This window comes from Plectropomus leopardus, chromosome 20 (genome assembly GCF_026936395.1).
Source record: "Plectropomus leopardus strain MGB_pleo_1.0 chromosome 20, ASM2693639v1, whole genome shotgun sequence".
Taxonomy (NCBI): domain Eukaryota; kingdom Metazoa; phylum Chordata; class Actinopteri; order Perciformes; family Serranidae; genus Plectropomus; species Plectropomus leopardus.
This window is the reverse complement of record NC_142195.1, coordinates 27,399,205-27,419,097: the sequence shown is the minus strand read 5'-3', so window position 1 is coordinate 27,419,097 and position 19,893 is coordinate 27,399,205. Positions and strand designations below refer to the sequence as shown.

The 19,893-nt window shown below is 40.4% G+C and overlaps 1 protein-coding gene and 1 long non-coding RNA gene across 2 annotated transcripts in view; one reads left to right on the top strand and one right to left on the bottom strand.

The window, feature by feature from the left end:
* The window catches only part of LOC148186235 (uncharacterized), a 35,611-nt gene that overhangs the window by 9,698 nt on the left and 6,020 nt on the right, over positions 1-19,893 (top strand). The gene's annotated exons all lie outside the window — the stretch shown is intronic.
* The window catches only part of cwc27 (CWC27 spliceosome associated cyclophilin), a 29,133-nt gene continuing 12,311 nt past the window's right edge, over positions 3,072-19,893 (bottom strand). The window contains exons 11-14 of the mRNA XM_042509193.2: positions 17,060-17,163; positions 8,871-8,980; positions 8,631-8,737; positions 3,072-3,639 (exon numbers count right to left, since the gene is read on the bottom strand). Coding sequence (XP_042365127.1) covers positions 3,477-3,639; positions 8,631-8,737; positions 8,871-8,980; positions 17,060-17,163 — 484 coding nt within the window. The 3' untranslated portion in view covers positions 3,072-3,476. The remainder of the gene's footprint in view (positions 3,640-8,630; positions 8,738-8,870; positions 8,981-17,059; positions 17,164-19,893) is intronic.

The window sequence follows — 19,893 nt, the reverse complement described above, 5'->3', positions numbered from 1 at the left end:
GTGTGCACTAACATGCATGTGTGGCCAGACCAGCTTACCACAACAAACCACAGAGAAGCTCGGGGTACAACAAACACAGATTCTGTGCTTGGGATGCCATTACTCCACCATAACTGTACAGTGGAGAGTGTGGTTTGCTGCTATATTAATGCTTTACATAGTGGCCAAACTGCGTAACTACAACTTCTGGGACTATCACGTGATACCTTAGGACCCAAAAAGCTGTTTTCCTGTAGACTCACATTAGACGGGATTCCATTACAGGTTTATGCAAAACTTAATTGATATTTTTTGAAATTTCGATACAAACACAATTACGAGATAACTGTGTTGACTGAATGAGTTATGTAATGCAGTAACACCTCTTGTAGCACCTGCTGTTGCACATCTTTTGCAAAGCTGTTTTGTTTGTAATCAGGCAGACTTTTTTGCATACATTTTTCTATCTTAATAAATGTTATTTCATTTTTTTTTTAAAACTTTTGCTGTACTTGCTTTTGTATTTCTCTTTGAGTTTTGTTATGCACCAACCTAAATTCTTGGTATGCAACAACCTAATTGGCTCTAAATCTGATTCTGATACTATCCCACCGATGCAGCTCAGCAAGGACACTTTCAGACAGAAAACAAAGTGGAAATTTGGTGCTAAAATGATCCTAAGTTTGGTAGAAACCCAACAGATTTAACTAATTTGGATTGCCAAAGCCTCATATTAGCTTCAGCTGAACCTAAATGCATTTGGAGTGGACGTAACTTATACTGAAGCCATGGCCAATGTGGGCAGGAGGAACAATTTCAGCAACCAATAACTCTTTCAATGTACATATGGGCATGTGAGTGTTGTTTTGACATTAACTTGAAAAATTTGGAGCATTTCCTTTAAACACTTGCGGAAGGACAAAAAGCTGTTAGGACACCTGCAAAACAGACAAATGAACTCTCTGCTCTGTCGTGGGACGTCTGTGATTGACCAACCACTAACCAGAAAATCTGCCGTGCCTGTCCAAACCATCTCCCCTCTTTGATCTCACAAACTCATCAATATCCCTCCTACGAACGCACGCAAACCTACCGAGCTCTCTTCTTCTGCACATTCTGCCGATCACACCCCGGGGAACTGACTCATGGTTCAGGGGTCAGGCACGTGGGCCATCTCTGCTGCTCACACACGCCCATCCAACACATAAGTTATAACAAAGGACCACTTAACCCTGCAGCGTGCAAAGGAATTTAAAGTTAAATCCAAATATACATATGCTTTATGTGTGGAAATGTGGAAAGAAAGAGGAGAAGGGAAAATACTTGCTGTCACACAAGAAGTGTTGGTTGAATTTCTAAGAGATGAGAAGGATTAGCTGGCTATATTTAGCTCTTACCCACAAGGGCAGAGGGAGATAGTGGTTGTAGAGTAGCATGATAATGCTATTACCATCCCATCTCATCCCTGGCAGTCACATGATCAGCAGCAAAGAGTGGTATTTCCTGCCCCGAGCTGGGCACGGTGACACCGCACAGCTTTAAGTGTTCTCCTGGTGGTGCTGCAGGGGAATTATATAGTCCTGTCCCCTTTAAACATAAATTACTTATTTATAGGGCAAGCAGTGTCCTTATAAAATGCTAATTTATCTGTGCATTTCTGTGCATCTTCATAAAAGGTTTTTTTTCCTTTTCTCAGTAATACATCAGTGGCACATTTGAACCTGACCTGGACCCAGGAGCACATCCAGTCAGTTAGATCACTGTATCACCTGTTTTAGATTTGCGGCAGCTTGGGCCGAGCCGGGCTCATAATGTAACATTAACTCTCCTTCCTGTTCCATATGAAAATTTAAGCATAATCCCAGAAGTGCAGTTAAAAAATAGCGCGCTGGCCAAATGCAGCTCCCGGACACACACACACACACACACACACACACACACACACACACACACACAGACACACACACACACACACACACACACACACACACACACACACACACACACACACACACACACACACACACACACACACGGCAGTGGCAGATCATTTACCCCCAAAAAACCACCACAGTGAGGTAAAGTCTTTGGTTTTAAACAGTTCCTTTTTACAAGCTCTGGCTGCTCCAGTGGTGACCTGAGAAGGACAGTGTGGCAGATATATATAAAATGCAACAGGGTGGTTAGTCCATCACCGGTGCCCGCCTCAGCAGTAAAATAAGACTTTGACAATTTGGGAAATACACTTACTCCCTAAACGTTTGAACACCAAGTCGGTACTTTTCGTTTTTTAAATCCGTCATCTGATAAAAACCCTTTCTCTTGTCCTATAGTGCAACCTCTGGGTAATAGCGGGTAATGACCCAAACTCGACCCACTAACCCACAAACCAGTAAATAATACAATATAAAGTGTCTTTTATGTTTTAAAAAAAGTACAAATGTAGACAGACAGCACATACTCGTTGTACTCATCTTAAAATAACGAGTGCACAGCTGTTATCATTCATTGTTTGTTTACATGGGCGCACAGCTGACAGGTACAGTGGTTTGGTTCCATGACGTTACAAAATTGCATTTTTAACGCATTCAGTGTGGACAGAGAGACGCTTGCTTGCTGTTAGGACACTGTATTAGGCCTACAAATTTGTAGAGAGAAATATTTTTACCGTATTATGACTGCAGAAATTTAAATATGTCATACTTTAACATATTTTTCAAGCCAAAAGCCGAATAACAGAAAGCCTGAACGCACGGGAGGAATTAAAATTTTTTTTGAATATAATGCAGTCAAGTACACCACCATCTTAAACTCCATCCTCAATAATAAACATATAGGGGCGCCTGGTGGTGGCTCAGTGGATAGAGCAGCTAGAGCAGCGGCCGCGGGTTCGATTCCAGCCTCAACCCTTTGCTGCATGTCACCCCCTCTCTCTCCCCCTTTCAACTGTCCTGTCCATTAAAGGCAATAAAAGCCCAAAAAAATAATCTTAAAATAATAAACATATAAATTTAATTAACACGTTGCTGGCATTGTCATCAAAATCATAAAATTATGAGTTTGGATGAATCAAATAGAAAAGAGTCAAATCATTATCGTAAAAAACTGTTTGCTAATTTTTTATTCATGTATTTTTAAGTCTAACGCTCACATTTAAGCTCTAGACAACATAAGCAGAAGAAGAACAGCATAAAAAAGTGAACAGCATTACAGGTAATCAAATCATGACCATAATCAATACAGTGACCCCAGTCTTAATCCTGACGAGTCACCGTAGAGTCCGGTGCAACTGTTCGAGAGCAGAGGAGCCTTTCTTTTACAGATTATAGGGATCGCTTCTGCTCAGGTCCTCAATCCAGATGTTCGAGCCAGGACACTGTTCAACAAAACGGGGTTTGAAGTGTTGGAAAAGTGGACAGGCAGGATTCTGTATGACCAGTTTCTCGGTCACATGGCTTGGGCAGGACCTGACCTTTCGACCTCACGACCTCGCCTCTTCACCTCTTGGCCTTCTTCTCCTTCATGATCTTCTTGCTCTCCTCTCTCCGTCGTTTGTTGACGGGGTTGCGTGGGTCGTAGATCTCGAAAGTGTCCTCGTCCTGCATGTTGGCATCCTTTACTTTTCTGGTTTGCTCATCAAACTGCAGAACATGGGCCATCCTAAATCAGACAGAAAGAGGTGGAGAGAGTTCAAAGAACAGCAGCAGAGGATCCACTAAATCACAGATCTGTAGAGCTTGTACTTTTTGAGGTCTTCTCTCTTTTTGCTTTGAGCAAGTTTAATGACAATGTCATCATCAAAAATGGGAAATTGAGATAACATTTATATTATTCTAATGCTATTTTTTAAAAGATTTTTTAAACTCATGGCTAGATAACAGATATCTCTTTTTTTAATAGTATTTTTTATAATTTTATTGTAATTTTTTTCTATTCTGTATTTATGTTTTTTGATTTTTGCAGCACTTGCTTTTATTTTTATTTACTCTTAATAGGGTTCTTGTGGGCATCAAATGCTGAATTCTTTATTCCTTTGATTAAAATATGCTTTGAGTCTGGTTGAAAATACACCACCATTATATTATTGGTATTTAAATTCGTAAAGAATCTGACGGAAAAGTCCACGAGCAGGTATTACAGTATTAGGGCTCATATTTTAGAGACTTCTTAGCAGTTAAGAAATCCAGAGAAAAAGCCCTGGTCCCCAGAGAACAGACACTCATGTGTCTTTCATTTCCCCTGCCAGTTTCTCTTCCCCTAAAGACAGATTAAAGAATCAGGACATTCCTCGCAGGAGATATCAGTGTCAGGCATTTCACAGATAAAACACATTTTTCTCCCACTGACACGATCTCTTCAGCTGCTGTGTGAACGCTATCAGTAAATCTAAACAGCAAAGCAGCAGTGACTAATCAATTGCGAAGATCCATTTTTGGCCACGCAACCTCTGTTTGTTGTCGACCAGCTACATCCTCTTACATTCCTGTCTGAGCGGAGAATCACAAATAACTGAAATATGTTGGATTCTGTTCAGGGAAAACTTTTTAGTCATGCTGGTTGCAGCAGGGCTCTATGGATGGCGGCGTCACTCTACCACTTTAGTTCAGATTGAAATATCTCAGCAGTTATTTTTTGGATTGCCATGAAATCCTCTACAGATATTCATGAATCCAGGGGACTTGGTGATCCTCGGATTTTTTTTATCTATCTTTTATCATCATGTCAGGATTTGAATTTGTCCAATACTTTGGTTTAAGACCAAATGCAAAACTAATGACATTCCCATCAGCCTCAGCTGGACTTTGTGTTTAGTGCTAATAAGCGAATATTAGCATGCTAACTGTTAACACTTAAATGCTAAATGTTGTAAACATTAAACCTGCGAAACAGCGCTGATCAAATATTAACCAAGATTCTGTTACTGTGCCGTCTATTTCTTGCCTAAAATGTCTTTAGAAACATATTTTAGTGCACTGTTTCACTGTAATCCGTTCTCCTTTGTCATCAACTTTTTAGCAATTTTGTTTTTTAGACCAACAGTTTGCATTACATCACCCACCAACAGGAGTGTTAATTGGTCCAGTGTGGCGCATTGCATTCCGATAGTTGTATGTTTTCGCCACAGTTTTTTTTCCTCTGTTTTATTTGGTCATGAAGCACCAATTTCAAAAGTACTGTGAGAGAGATGAGCCCCTTTCTCTCTCTCTATGTCAAACTAAGATCAAAGTGTGAAAACCTGGCACTGCTGATCAAATATTAACCAAGATTCTGTTATGGTATTGCTTATTTCTAGCCTAAAATGTTTTGCTTTAGTGCACTGTTTGGCTGTAATATGAGAATTTGTGAATATCCTTACTGCATTGTGTATTTCCCACCTAATTTGTTGTCGGTAACATGTTTTAGCATGCCATTTAAATGTAATTCAAGATTGTTTGTTACTGGCTGGCTGCAATATTGTTTTTTCAGAGAAGCAACTCTCATTACATCACCCACCAGTGGTAGCATTTATTGGTCTGGTGCAGTGCAGTGCATTCTGGTAATTGTAGGTTTTCTACGTCTTGAGTAAAAGCTAATGCCACAGCCCCTTTTTCTCGTTTTCTCTGGTCATGTAGCACCGATTTTAAAAGTATTTGTCGCCTGCAAAGACAACACAGTTTTATGAAAAGACCATTTCTCCAGCTTTTAAATTCTTCTTAAATGTCACAATCTTTGAAATTTCCCTTTAAAGTTGACGATCAACAGCTCCTTCTTATCTAGCGAGAGAAAATAATATTTACATGACCTTGTGCTGTGTGTGTCTGTGTGCACCAGCATGTTTCACTACATAAAGAAACTGTATTCTCTATTGTATATTTTTAAACATTTTGATGCCTTGTCTACTGTGCGTCGCATGTGGTCTGCGTCTGAGTGTTCGCAGTTTGGGTGTGTGTATGTGTGCACTCTGCGCTCTCTCCGGTGTTCATTTGAAATCGGCAGGAGTTGTGACAGCTCATCTAGAATGTCATGGCTAGACTCTGGCAGACCCCGAGGACTCCTGCTGTGCGAGCGGGCCGCCTCTGATAATTTGTCTAGCAGTCTTAGTGATGACAGCCCGCCGGCCGTACGCTCCTCGGAGTCACACGGCTCCGAGACGTGAGGCGGCGACCCGGCGTTATCAAAACCACTCTGTGCTGCTGCGATGCAACGCTGCAGAAGCCTTTCCTTGATTTATTTTTCTTGCCTTTTTTTTGTAGGGGGTGAGAATTACGGAGTACAGGAGGGATGGGGAGAGCAACTCTTTGCATTGCATGAGTTTGTGTGCGTTAGCGGAGACCGAAAAGAGGAGGAGGAGGGGGCTAAAAGAGGGAGAGTCAGAATTTGTAGACACAGACACAGATGGAATAGTTTACCTCCTCTGGCCCAGACTTGACTTCCAATGTCTGACCTGTTGTAACCCACATTCTGTTCGCGGCGCTCCTAGAGTGGCACAGACTTCCCACTGGTGTTTTTCTAGGACTGCTATGCTACTGCCCCTGTCCCTCACTCCCTCCCTCCTCGCCCATACCTGGCGGGGGCGGCACAGTGAGGTGTCTACAGCCGGGAGAGGCTCCAAACGCCAGCCAAGGCTTCTCTCAAATTCATTAGGGCCCCCCCACTCTCTTACACACACACAGACAGACTACACTTCAAGGGGGCTTTCTCGAGACTAATAGCAACTACAGATTTTGTTATTCTAAATCTCTCACACACAGACACTTTGCTCAAATTCAAACACATGGTATTCATTTCAAACCCCGTACTCTGTGTCGTTAGACTTTGAGATCTTTGGTGAAAAACAGAATATGAGAGGAAAACACAGCGTCAGGCCTGATTTCCTGATGGCCAATCTGGTGGCTGCGGGTTGAAATCCCAACTTGACATACACACACACACACACACACACACACACACACACACACACACACACACACACACACACACAAAACTTGAACTTTCACACACATTTATCAGAACCCCAGAGCAAGCTTTGGATCTGGTCAGCTTCATCATTCCTGCTGCAAAGAAGGATTTTCTGCAGCATTTGACCGTTTTAGTTTTCTCATTTAGGCGGCCCTATAATAATGAATGGTCTCTTTTTGCAATCTCTTTAAAATCCACCACGAGGGCATCAATAGGAATAACACAAGCAGCGGAGGCTAATGAAAAAGGCCTCTTCGTGCCAACTTGTCATGCTCAAACTTTAGCGTCCACAAAGCAGTGTGTTTGCCAAACTGCTTCTTGAACTCTCCAGGAGCACTCAGGACTCTGGTGCGCTCACACGCTGCTAATATCTGCTGCGGTGAATAGTGTCAGTGATTTAAAGCTGAGCACAGACTACTAACACCGCAGCTATTTCATTCTGTCTTATCCAGTTTTCCTTTTCCAGAGGCACAAGAATTCATACAATTCATCCAGGTTATGGTGGGCTACAGCACTTCATTTCTATCTCAACATTTCTACGCTTTTTTGCCACTGTATGTGTGTAGAAAAGAAAGATTTAAAGCTTATGTGAATAGATTTCTTCATCTTATGAATTTATTATGGGAAAACATTGGCAAACGACTACCTAATAACACATCCAGACAAAAGACAACATTCATTAGGTCGTCGTTATGCATTACCTGCTTGCCGTTCCAAATCTTTTATCCCTCAGGCAGTCAGACTTTTAAAATCCCTGTAGGTGTTATACACCTGTATATGGTTTATATTGGAGGTTGGAGGTATATTTGAGGTTTATATTGTACTTTTATATTGTGCATTATATCAAATACTGGCACTTTATTCTTATTGCGGTTCTTTGGCTCCTGGTGGACTTACCTGGTTGTTTATTGTGAATGTGTGTTTTTGTGCGTGTATTTGTTTTGTTGTCTTAACATGCTGCTCTTAACTAATTGCCCAAAGTGGGATTAATTAAGTTGTTTGAATTGAATTGAATTAAATTTTGTGTTTCTTGCAACCTTAATGTTAGAGCCCAGTAGTCCAAAGTTAGCTTTTGTTTGGTCTCCCCTGAGGGAAAAATGTCTCTTTAGCTGGAAAACGTTTTACATTTTTACCAGCAAGTTTCTAACTGTGTCTGTTTTCTGTTTGCTAAGCAGGTAGAGTTAATTGGAGCTTTTTTTAAATAAAATTTAGGTTGATGAGAGTGATGACACTGAACTATATATTGAAGTTGCATGTCATAAAACCAAAACGATGAGCTGGAGGATGCTAAAATGCGTCGTAGAGCTGAGGGGAACTGCAGAGGCAGATAATAAATAGTGTGAACAGCATCAGCTGAAGGTCACCTGGGCTTCACCACATACCTGCTGAACCAATCAGTGTCACTGTGGGGCGAAGACTTTGGTATCCGAAGTGTTACGTATTCTGTTTTGTATCTGTTTGTAATCCGAGTGGTATTGACCAATCACATTTGAGTGGACTTTGATTAGTTGGCCGTTTTGATGGATTTCAGTTTGGCATGTTAAATTAGTATCAACTGACAACCGACTTTAAATTTCTGATTGTCTTCATCAGTAATACGTGATGTAGATTGGGAATAACCACGCCCAAATCAACGCAGCTTCAAGGAACTGTGAAAAAACTACAGTTACAATATTTAAAATTTGAATTGAGGCTAATGTCTGATCACTCACCAGCCTTTGTCGTCGTCCTCTGCCAGCTCGTCCACGTCTTCCTCTGGAGCGTCCTCTGTAATGGCCGAGGACAGCTTGGACTTGAAACGATTGAGGAGGTCCAGTGTCTACTCAAAAAGATAAAACATGATTTAGTATTTACAGTACAAAGAACAACCATAAGTTAGTCCCCACTATTTCTTCTGAACTGATTTGTATTTCAAGTATCGTAATTACTGACACCATGTCGGGCTCTTTCACCTGTTGTTCTCTGCTTGAGCCTTTCTTCAGTTTCTGTTTCCTCTGCTCTTCGTATTTCTTCCGTCCCTCCAGATATTCAGCCACCGCCTGACTGGTCGGCTTTTCTTCCTCTGGAGACAGACATCACTAGTGATTAGTTTCCCTAAATCTTACATGACCTTGATTATTTTTTCATTTATATAGTGCCATAAAAAGATTTTGTCCTTGCAAACAGATAACGAAATCACTACTACATGAAAGTTACAAATGTTTGAATTTATGACAAAATTATTATTATTATTCATATTTTTGGTTACAGAAGAGCAGATAGCCTGGAGATATTTGAGTAACCATATAGCTGTTTGAAGGAGGTCTTTTTAATTTAAAAACCCCAAAAAACATGATTACATAATATCTACTGGCCTGATTTTCTGGACCAAGGAAGAACCCATTAAATTTTACGATTTACACAATTATTTTTCGCCTTTTTTAACATTGTGAGACAGGGCATTTGGCCTTGGCGAAACTCTGCGCTCGCTGAGTTTCTTATGTTTTTACATTTCTAAGAATTAAACTTCGGTCAACTTGAGGACACAGAAATGCAATCTTCCTAAAAAGCTTGTTATTTCAAGAACTGGGGCAATCCGAGGTTCCCTGATGCTACAAGTTGACAACATTTGGGGAGCATACCACCGCTTCACACGCTCCCTGGCAGTTGACAGATGAGGAGCTAAAAAATATGCAGAACATGATCAGAGAGAAAAGATAAAAGGACGTAAAGCTTGTCAAGCTGTGTGTGCAACAGTTGCTGCCGTACATGATCAGAGAACATGATAATAAGAGAGGTGAAGACATGAGGCAGCGCAGGTCAGTCCTCTCATCTCAGATTGACATGCTCTGCATGAAACCATACTGCTGCCAGCCATCACAAAGATGAAGTGATCCAAAGCTGCAACCTACTAACCCCTCGCTTTATCTTTCTCAGAGATGACCTAAATTCCGCCTGCTACCTTATACCCCACACCTTATGTAATTGATCCCTCCTGGGGAAGGAAAGACCCCTTTCATCCTAAACAGACACGGGATACATCAGCACATGTGCACTTCATCCACTTGGTTGGAGGAACGCAAAAACAAAAGTTATTAAACTGGTGTTACTGGAATACAGGTGACGTGTTTAGTGTATAAGGTGAGAGAAAATAATGTGAATAATATATAATAAATAATATAATAGCAACTAAAATAAGCTATAAAAAGAAATAAAACTCTTCTTTTTGAGAATTAATCAAAAAAAATTGAAAATTATCATTTAAGTCAGTGGTTCTCAAACTTTTTACACCACGTACCTCCTCAGAAGATATTAGGCTCTCCAAGTACCACCACTATGACCAATGCTAAATTACAGTAGCGCAGGCCGACCCTATTCAGCTAGAAACATCTCCCACTGGAGGCAGGTTTATTCCTAATTTCTAATCAGGTGTTGTGGAGACTTTACTACTGAAATAGCCATTAGCACTTGAGTTAGGTTTACTCAGCTGTTATATGAATATTCTTTTGCTGCACACCTCATAGTTACTTTTTGGAGCCAAAATTGTAGTGATTTTAAACCATTTATTTTACCTCTGCTTGCCATGCTGCTAACTAGTCATGACGTAACTATGTAGCAGCCTGCAACATATCTAAAATTATATTTCTTGTAGTTCATGCATTTTTATTTGATATTTAGTATTTTGATAGCCTATATATATTCAAATAAATGTATTAATTCTGAAAAAATATTTTGGAGTTTCCTCTATGTACCCCCATTGGTGCATGTACCATATTGTTAGAACCATTTATTCTTTCATTTTTTAAACTCCAAATGCTCTGGATCAAGCCTCTTTAATGTTACAGTTTGCTGATTTTCGCTGTTTAACATCTTTAAAATCTGAATATCTTCGGTTTTTGTACAGTTGGTTGAACAAAATTACACTTTAAATGATGAAAAATTCACTTGTTCCAGCTGCTCAAATTTTAACTTCAATATTTTTTAATCATTATCTTACATCTTTGTGGTTTTAGATACTTTTTCTATTTACTGTTACCATTGCTGTCTTTGTGCTGCTGTATTTCCCCTCTAGGGATCACTATAGGCGTATCGTATCGTATCGTATCGTATCGTATCGTATCGTATCGTATCGTATCGTATCGTATCATTAGGACATCACCTTGGGCTCTGGGAGACTTTGATGGATATTGACTATATTCTGACACTTTAGGGACCAAATAATTACTAAAGAAAACAGTAATCAAACTAATTAATAATAAAATAATCATTAGGTGCAGCTAAAATGTAAAAGTCGACTCTACGGCAGACTGGTGCTACAAATAAAAGGCAGAGAGAGTAGAAGTCACAGCGCTGACGGGAACGCTGGGAATAATTTTCCACCCAACTGTCCTCCTGTGCAGTAAATGTGTGAAGTTGTCTCATCATGAATGAGAGCAGAGACAATCAGCGTGCTGACATTGGTGTCTCATGCAGTTACTGTGCTTCTGTAAATCTCCAGCTCAGACACACAGGCTCACAGAGTCACAGAGTGGCAGACAGTGAGCACAAGTCTGCTGGCTGCTGGAGCGCTCGCTTTCCACAACAAAATGTGATGTCACACACGCCATCGGCCCCGGGACAGCGTCACCTCGCTGGACACGCTGTACCACTTTTGGGCTGGATGCTGTGACACATTCGGCCGCAGCAAATAAATGATGTAACAGAGAAAACACTGAAGTCCACTGCGCTGTCGTTCAGAGCATAAGTGCTGCAATGTTATGAGTTTCTGTCAATGTGTATTTATTTATTTATGTACCGCTTATTGACAGTCTATGTTTCTTCTTTTATACTGCGAACAAAAGTTAAAAATAGCACTCATAACCACAGATTTCATTCTAAATATTTTAAGTGCAATTGTGTATCTATTAATAATAAATCAACTATTATATGTCAAAAATTTTTACAGCACTTTAACATTTAAAGAAACAGAGCACTGCTTTCACTTCCACGTTCTGCCAACAAAAATTAGACCCAAAATAAAGTTCTTCTTCACCTGAATTCAGTGCATCTCCTACAAGCAAAGCATAAATAAAATTGAGAATTGGAAACACGTATTTGGCAAAATGAAATGTGATTTTAATGGTTATTTAAGTCTGTCTTTGGGAGCTGTATGATACAGTTATACGCTGTACTGCATTGCTGTTTTGGATATTTGAGTTGACGCTGGATAAGGACGAGGATTTGTTGAGGTGATGTTAGTGCTGTTTTTCTTCTTGGCCTTCACGCATTCATCTTACTGCAGTTTGTGGACTTTTTTGCGGGTGGTTTACTAAGCTAGTTGTGCTGCTTTGCGGCACAGACACGTATCGTGTACTCTTAATCTAAAGTACTTTTAAACAACGGATGATGATCCGTTTTGGTGGCAGTTTTTGCCTTCTGCTTCAGACATTTCACGGGGAATATGAGTTGGCTTTCATTTGAGAAAACAGTGCAATTATTCTTGTTTCTCTGAGCTTTAAGGCTGCGAATGCTACAAATACCGAGCAGTCACTGGAATTTCCAAACTCGGCCCTGGAAATCTACGTGCAACACTTTCCCCGGTGTCAACATGGAAGTCTGCTCTGCAGCTCCAGGGGCCAAACCCTTTTCCTCCTGATTTATGAGACCAACAAGTGATCCCCCTCCGTCTCTCCCCCAGTCACCTCTCCTGCTCTGCCTCCCTGCTGCAGCCTGTGACATGCAGGATGCTGACTGATGACGCCCTGAGGTCCTACATGAGCAGCTCACATCACCTTCTCCAGCTGTTGTCGCTAACTACTATCTTTGCGTTTGATGGCCTTTCTAACTACATTCCTCCCCTCTCCTGTCACCTGGGCTCCAGAGAGCTACAAATCAAGCCGCTGATGTTGTAGCAACCGCAGACTGTTATGGACGACAAACGCCCTCTTCTGTGGGATAAAAGCGTCTCCCTCTCCGTTAAACAATCAACACTTTTTAAAGCTGTGAGGCAACATTACTGCCGACCATCAATCAGAAACACATCAAAAATAATTTCTCAGTCAGTGCTTTGAGGTCGACACAAACTATCCATCTTAGATTATGCAACTGAGACTGTTTACATAAGAAAATATTACAGGAGTGTCCCATGAAAATAACTTAGTCAAAAACTGTCAATTTGGACAAAATGACACTAATCTTGATCACAGGTAATTGGCGTTTCAAATATCTCTCTGCCGCAACGTTTTTTTTCCCAAAATGCAACAGACACCAGTGTAACAAAACACCAAGGCATAACCTGTATAATATCTAAGCGGGATAAAGACTGCTGCCACATCATTTAGGGGGGTGGGTATTGAATGGACAGTGGTTTCAGAATGGCTCTCTTATTTTTGGCTCTGGTACCCAGTGGTCACGCCAAGAAAGAGAAAACCAGACTACAGGAACATGCTGTAATTTATGTGATGAAAACTGAAGGAGAATAAAAAAAAAGTGAATTCTGAAGAGACAATTTGCTTTTCACTCCAATCAACATCACACGTACATGCCAGCAGCCATATGGGCAGCTAGAGGAAGAGGAAGAGAAGGAGGAAGAGGAGGAGGAGGTGGAGGAGGAGGAGGAGTGGGTACTGACTGACTTCATGTAGAACTGTGACTGGATGGTCAAGAATTTGAAAGAGAAAAAATGAATTCCCGAACACACTAATCCCCTCTTGCAATGATTTATTTAAAAGTGCTGATGTTTCGGTCACGTATTCAACATTCACTGATTTGGGGCTTTTTTGCCTTAATTTAAGAGGACAGTTTAAGCGTGAAAAGGGGGGAAAAAGGGGATGACATGCAGCAAAGGACTGAGGTTGGAATCGAACCTGCTGCGGTGCGGATGTACATGGGGTGCCCGCTCTTATCTACTGAGCGCCCCAACTTTCACTGTCTAACTGTAACGGAAGTTTTTAAAATCTTCACATCGTTACTGCTCAAAAGTACGCCTTCATTTGCACAGTACAGCTCCTAAACTTAGTATTTATGTGTAAGAATACTAATTTAAATTAATATTTGTTTAAATTTGTTTTAGAATCTTCCACTATTTTTTTTAAAGTTTCTTCGTGAATCAGTTAGTCGGAAGAAAATCAAATTAGTGAAATCTTTACAGACATAATTTTGGTAATTTTTCAAGCCGAAATATCAAATATGGAATGATTTTTTTCTACACCAATATTGATACTGATGCTGCCTTTGGATACCGAAACTTACTGATAGTGTTACTAAAACTGCTATCCATACTTTGGTATAAAAAAGACATTAAAAGATGTGAAGACATAAGACTGTTATTTTAGTATTTTTTTTGCAGAAATAGATTAAATTGTTTCCTGAGTTTCTTGTACATAAAATGCCTTAATGCGGCTAAACTTGAAAAATATTTCAAATTACCAACAAACTTTAATCCTTGAGCTCACCAGAAGTCAACAGTAATAAATGTCAAAGAAAATAAATTAAAAACAATGTTCATAAAGTGAAACTGCACTTTTGAACGTTTATTAGTTAAATAATTTCAACACATCACCTATGGCTCTGAAAAAAAAAAATTCTGAATTAGAAATAATTTATTGGTATCCAGGGGGTGTAAATGTGGTTCTTCACAAGCAAGTATATAAAGTATTAGTGCAATAAGTAAATATAAAAAAAAAAATAATATGCTGAGTATATAAGTATGTAATTTTTTTTTTACTATTTCCTAAAATTTTATAAATGAAATGACCGATATTTAACAGTTTATTACTCCATTAATCGACACATATAATTTACAGCCCAAAGATGGTTTAGCCCAGCCCCTCATCATGTGTGCCCCTACTGACCAGCCTGAGAAGCATGCTAGTGAAATAAGACCGGAGGCTGACCTTCAGAGAGAGGTCAGAGCAGAACCACGAGAGTGATTTACGCTTTCAGGGATGGCAGTGTCAATGTGAGCCTTAATGTGTGTGTGAGTGTGTGTGTGTGTGTCGCTGTAACTGCTGCGCAGCTTCTCCGGCAGGATGAGATAAAACGAGCCCTCACCACGGTGTTCTTCTGTGGCTGAGCTGAGTCTCAAGATTTACAGCATTCGAGCAGACATCCGTCTCCCCTGCAGTGGCCATTGGCCCATGACATCTAAGAATTCCATCTAATGGAATTAACTTTTGCTTCCAACACAGAAATGTAATGAGGAACTCTTAAAAAGAAACTCCTGCCTCTGGCTAAGCTGCCAGAGAGGCACAAAACAAAAGCTCCCTGGCAGAGCTCAAATACCTTGTTAGATAATGGAGGAGCTTAGGCTAGTTGCCACTCGGTGCAACAATGCAGGGCTGTTACTGACTCAACACTTAGTTTATAACTGGATCTATTAGGAGAAGGCCTCTTTCTGCTTAGTGTGTTTACAGAAACAGCTTACCTCTGTGCACGTATCACTAAGAGCAACACATTAAGTCAGATACACCAGCAGAATCTTAGTTAATCTGTGTATTAAAGCACAATGTCATGATTGTATTTTGTGCTCTTTCACCTAAAATCTTGAACCAATCAGCAGCGAGTCAAGAGCTTGGTGTGTGTGTTTAAAAAGAAATAAAACCATCAGTGTTTGCGGAGACAAAAACAATGTTTGAGCAACAAAATCCCATCATGGTCTTCAGTAAATTTTGGCTGGTGGTAATCCCGCAGTTCGACTGGTCCCAGCAGCACCCCCCACGAACTATTTTGTTTTGTTGCACAACAATATACACACGACCTCAAGCGGTTTTTGTAATTTTCAAAAATGTGTTTCAGCATCAGCAAAATATCCGAAGATTGACGGCATTATGACAGACTGCAGTGTGGTGAGGACCTCGAGGAGGTTTTAGGAAGGAGGGGGGGTGGGCAGATTTTTACAGTCTCACATCGGCCAAACTAACAAACACACACAGGGTTTGATGTGCAACTATGGCGGCCACTCAACAATTTTCACCCACGCAATTTTCTGTGAGCTTTAACACAAAAATGCAGACCCTCGAGGGGGGGAGAAAAATAGACGTCTGCAACTAATTGACAAAATCAGAGGGTTGCCTGTCTTAGTGTCCATTAGCAGAGAATGTAGCGCAGACCACCCTCTTAGAGACTGAGTTCACACTCTCAGCTCTGAGCTACAACAAATCTTTTTCAGGCACCTCATTATGGTGAGATATTTGTACATGTATCATATGTATCAGCACTAATTGTGAAATTCAGGCCTGATACAGATACAGATTTTTTGGGTTATTTAATTCTCCCTTTTATGCCAGGGAACCAAAGAAATCTTAACCTTAGACCTTTGTTACACTGTCTTTGAATGAGCTCAAATTTAACCGTACAAATTCATGAAACAACCTGTAATTTTACCTTCTTCCAAATACAAAATAATATCTTAAACTGCTTTTGAAACAGGGTACCCATGAAGTCTTAAAAAGGCTTTAATTTTATATTCTAAAATTTAAGGCTTTAAAGGGTCTTAAATTCATCAAAGTCTTTGTAGACATTAGCTGACTCCACTTGAGTTTTTTGATCCACATCAGCTGCTGTTTGTGAGTGTTTGAATGTGAGCACTCACATTGGCTGTCAATTATGATACAAAAGCCCCCTTTTGTATCATTAAATATCTCATTAAAACTGAACTTCATAAAAACAAACACTTGAGCAAACATCAGGGTGATGGGAACGACCTTCAGAGACAGAAACCGTCTTTGGGAAACATTTCTTTGGCGTGTGCTTTGAGTTTTTACTTTGGCCTTTGTCCATTCACTAACATGGAGGGGCGGGCTTTATGACCTATACTGCAGTCAGACACCAGGGGGCGATCCAGATTGAAAAGTTACACTTTTAGGAGCTGTCTTGTCCCCTGATGTGTCAATAGTGAGTTTACTGCATCCTTTAGTCCAAAAGTTGTCCTGGGGAGGATCTCTGTGTATCCTCAACAATGTTTTCTATTGTCTCCAATACGAAGTTTGCTTTAAGCCCTGCTTTTTTAGCCTTTGCTAAACTCGTAATAAAAAAGATAAACATTGGCTGCCAGTCAACGAGGCAAATATCGGCAAATAACAATGTTTGGCCAGTGCGTCCATACTGCACATTATATTATCAGCCACTAATAAACAACACACATCCGTCAGTGAATGTAAAAGAATAAAATGTGCTCACATACCCTCCTCGACTTTGTCCACTGCAGGTTTTGCGCTTTCTTCTCTCCTTTGCTTTATGGCCTGCAGTTCCTTCTTCAGCTGCCGCGCCTCTTTCCGCAATTCATCACTGTGCGAGCGGAGAGATAAAGTTAAGAGTTTAAACTCAACATATATAACTGTTATAAAGGATTACACCTGTAGCGGACGAGAACGATGACGGAGCCACAGGTTCACAGACAAAAGTCAGCCGTGACAAATGTATAGTTGAAGCAGACTTCTGGCTCCACTGGCTGTTACAGAAACATATTCATCATTAAAAAAATTACACCAAAACCCCCAGAGTTACCGCTCTTCACAAACAAACATCAACTGTTCTGCCTCTAAAAATGTAACGTTCATGGCTAATTATGTGGGTTTATAAACCAAACATAAAACAATGTGTGCGAGTGTCAAAATGAAGAATGTACATTAAAATCTTATGTTACTCCAATAAATTTGATGGAGCCTTAATAAAATAATCGTTCGCCCCTGCAGGCTCCTGGAAAGCACCAGGAGAGGTGCTGAGGTTGAGCAGACTCGAATGAGAAAAATGTCAATGTGGTTTTTATTCTGAGATGAGTAATTGTCACTGTAGTAAGTCTCATTAAAGCTTTTTAAAATGCTGACACTCAACAATGGTAATGAGTACAAATCTGGTGGGGAGCAAAATATTTTCATAATGCGTGCATGTGAAGAAAATGCTACTAAAACCTTCATAACTTCAACTATTTTTCATGTTTTAAATCTAATATGCTGCAGTCTGAGGCTTTTAAATTACGTAAGCATCTCTGGGTTTGACCAACAATTTTCAAATTCATTGTCAAGCAAAACAAGTCCCAACAGAAACCCAACAAGTCCAAAGCCAAGTCCCACATAGGCTTGTAACGGTATTATATTTTCCTGATACAATAACCATCTCAGGAAATATCATGGTATACATCTTTCACAGTTGTTGTTATTATCAGTTCAAATGATCCTACTGGGAATGAACGTGGACTTTTTGTTTAAAAACACTCTAGTACTATTGTATTATTGAAACCTGAAACCATTTTTTATATTAAAGTACATGTAAAAACTCTCCCTTTAAAAAACAAAGTTTAACTAAAATAACAGTGACATTCGCTGTCCAGCTGCACTTGTTTTCCAATACTGTAAATAAACAAAATACATGGTATGGTATTTGTCAGTCTTCATACCGTGGTATACGTTAAAGCTAGTATACGACTTGAATCCTAGTCCCAAGTTAAGACCAACAAATCCCATTTAAAGTCAAGCAAATCTTTTTTATTTTATCAGGTCAAGTCCTCAGATTCATTGCTTGAGTCTGACTCAGGTCCAAGTCATGTGACTTGAGTCCACACCTCTACAAAGGCACAGTCACACAGTGGATATGCATGTAGAGCAAAGCCCAACACTTTAGATGAAAGCCATGTGATATTACGGCACAATGTGTGCAATAAACTACACAAGTGGCTGTGATACGTGAAATACACAGCTGTCAGATGCCGTTAGTGGCAGAAGTAATGAAAGACTTTATACTTCCTTCCCTCCAGTGGCACAACATGAAGTATTACAGGCGCTGCTCATGTCCAGCCACCCTTATAAAATCTTTAACTGGATCACAGAGGCAGGCCAAGGCACATCCTTGACTCAAGGTAGCGTCCCCTTTGGCAGGTGGCCCGGCGCCCAGCTCATGCAAGGCTGAATGCTCGGAGTCTGAACCGGGGCCAGCGAATGCAGATTATTGTTCCCTTTCACATGATTGAGACTACTGCCAGTTGCAGAGCAGATATGTTATGTTAGGAAATGATAATATTTTTGTACTGCCTGACAGCTCTGTTTTTGTCCCATTCTCTTGCGGAGCCACAGAGCACAGGTAAGCTGCACAGTCTGGGCCCCCGGCCTAGAAACATGTGAGGCATCTCCAGACCAAACAATGGCTGCCTTTGTTTCTTACATCTGCTTCTCTGGACCGACATTCATTTAGATCCTTTTCTTACCTTTTTTATTTCATTCTTGTGTTTCGAGCCGTCCAACACTCATGTTATCTTTGTTAAAATCTCTGACATCGTCTGTGGCAAAGCATCGAGGCATCAAACTGCGAGACATTTTAACTGTAAGTGCCTCGGCAAATATTAACAGCTGTGTCTGACTTGATGTCATGTCTCTTCCTCGTTAGCTTCCCTGCTGCTCCCGAGGATACACATGAGGAATCAGTCAGACATACGGTTGTTAGTCGTCTCTTTTCCAAGAAGAAAAAATGTTGCAGCTGAGTCCAGACGCAGTTGCCAAGAGCAGAGCTGGTTGGCAGAGTCAGACTTGGCCTGTGTGAGGAAGTCGCCCGCTCAGCTCCGTCTAGGAGCAATGACAACAAACCTCTTTTCTGAGACACTGACTCCAATGTGACAAACCACAGGTGGACAAAATAATATAATAACTCAAAGACTAGAGCTGCCATTCACAATTTCACATTTCACGCAAGAGGTAAAGCCTAAAAAGCTGGTAAAACGTGTATTAGCTTTTGTCTGGTAGACCTCAGCATATTGACATCCATCAAAAATAAACAGAGCCAGTTAATTACAGCAGCGAGTGGGCAAATGTCATCATGAATTTTAAGACTTTTTTGAAGACTTAATACGTCTTGTGTTCAGCCACTTCTCTATCTGTTGTCAGATACTAAAATATCTGAAACTAAAATATTTGCCTCTACTGAGGAGGTAATGTATTCAATTTGGTTTGTTTGGTTGTTGGTGGATTACGGAAAAACTACCTGCCTCTAGAGCTGGGCGATATGGTTTTCAAATAACATTGTGATATT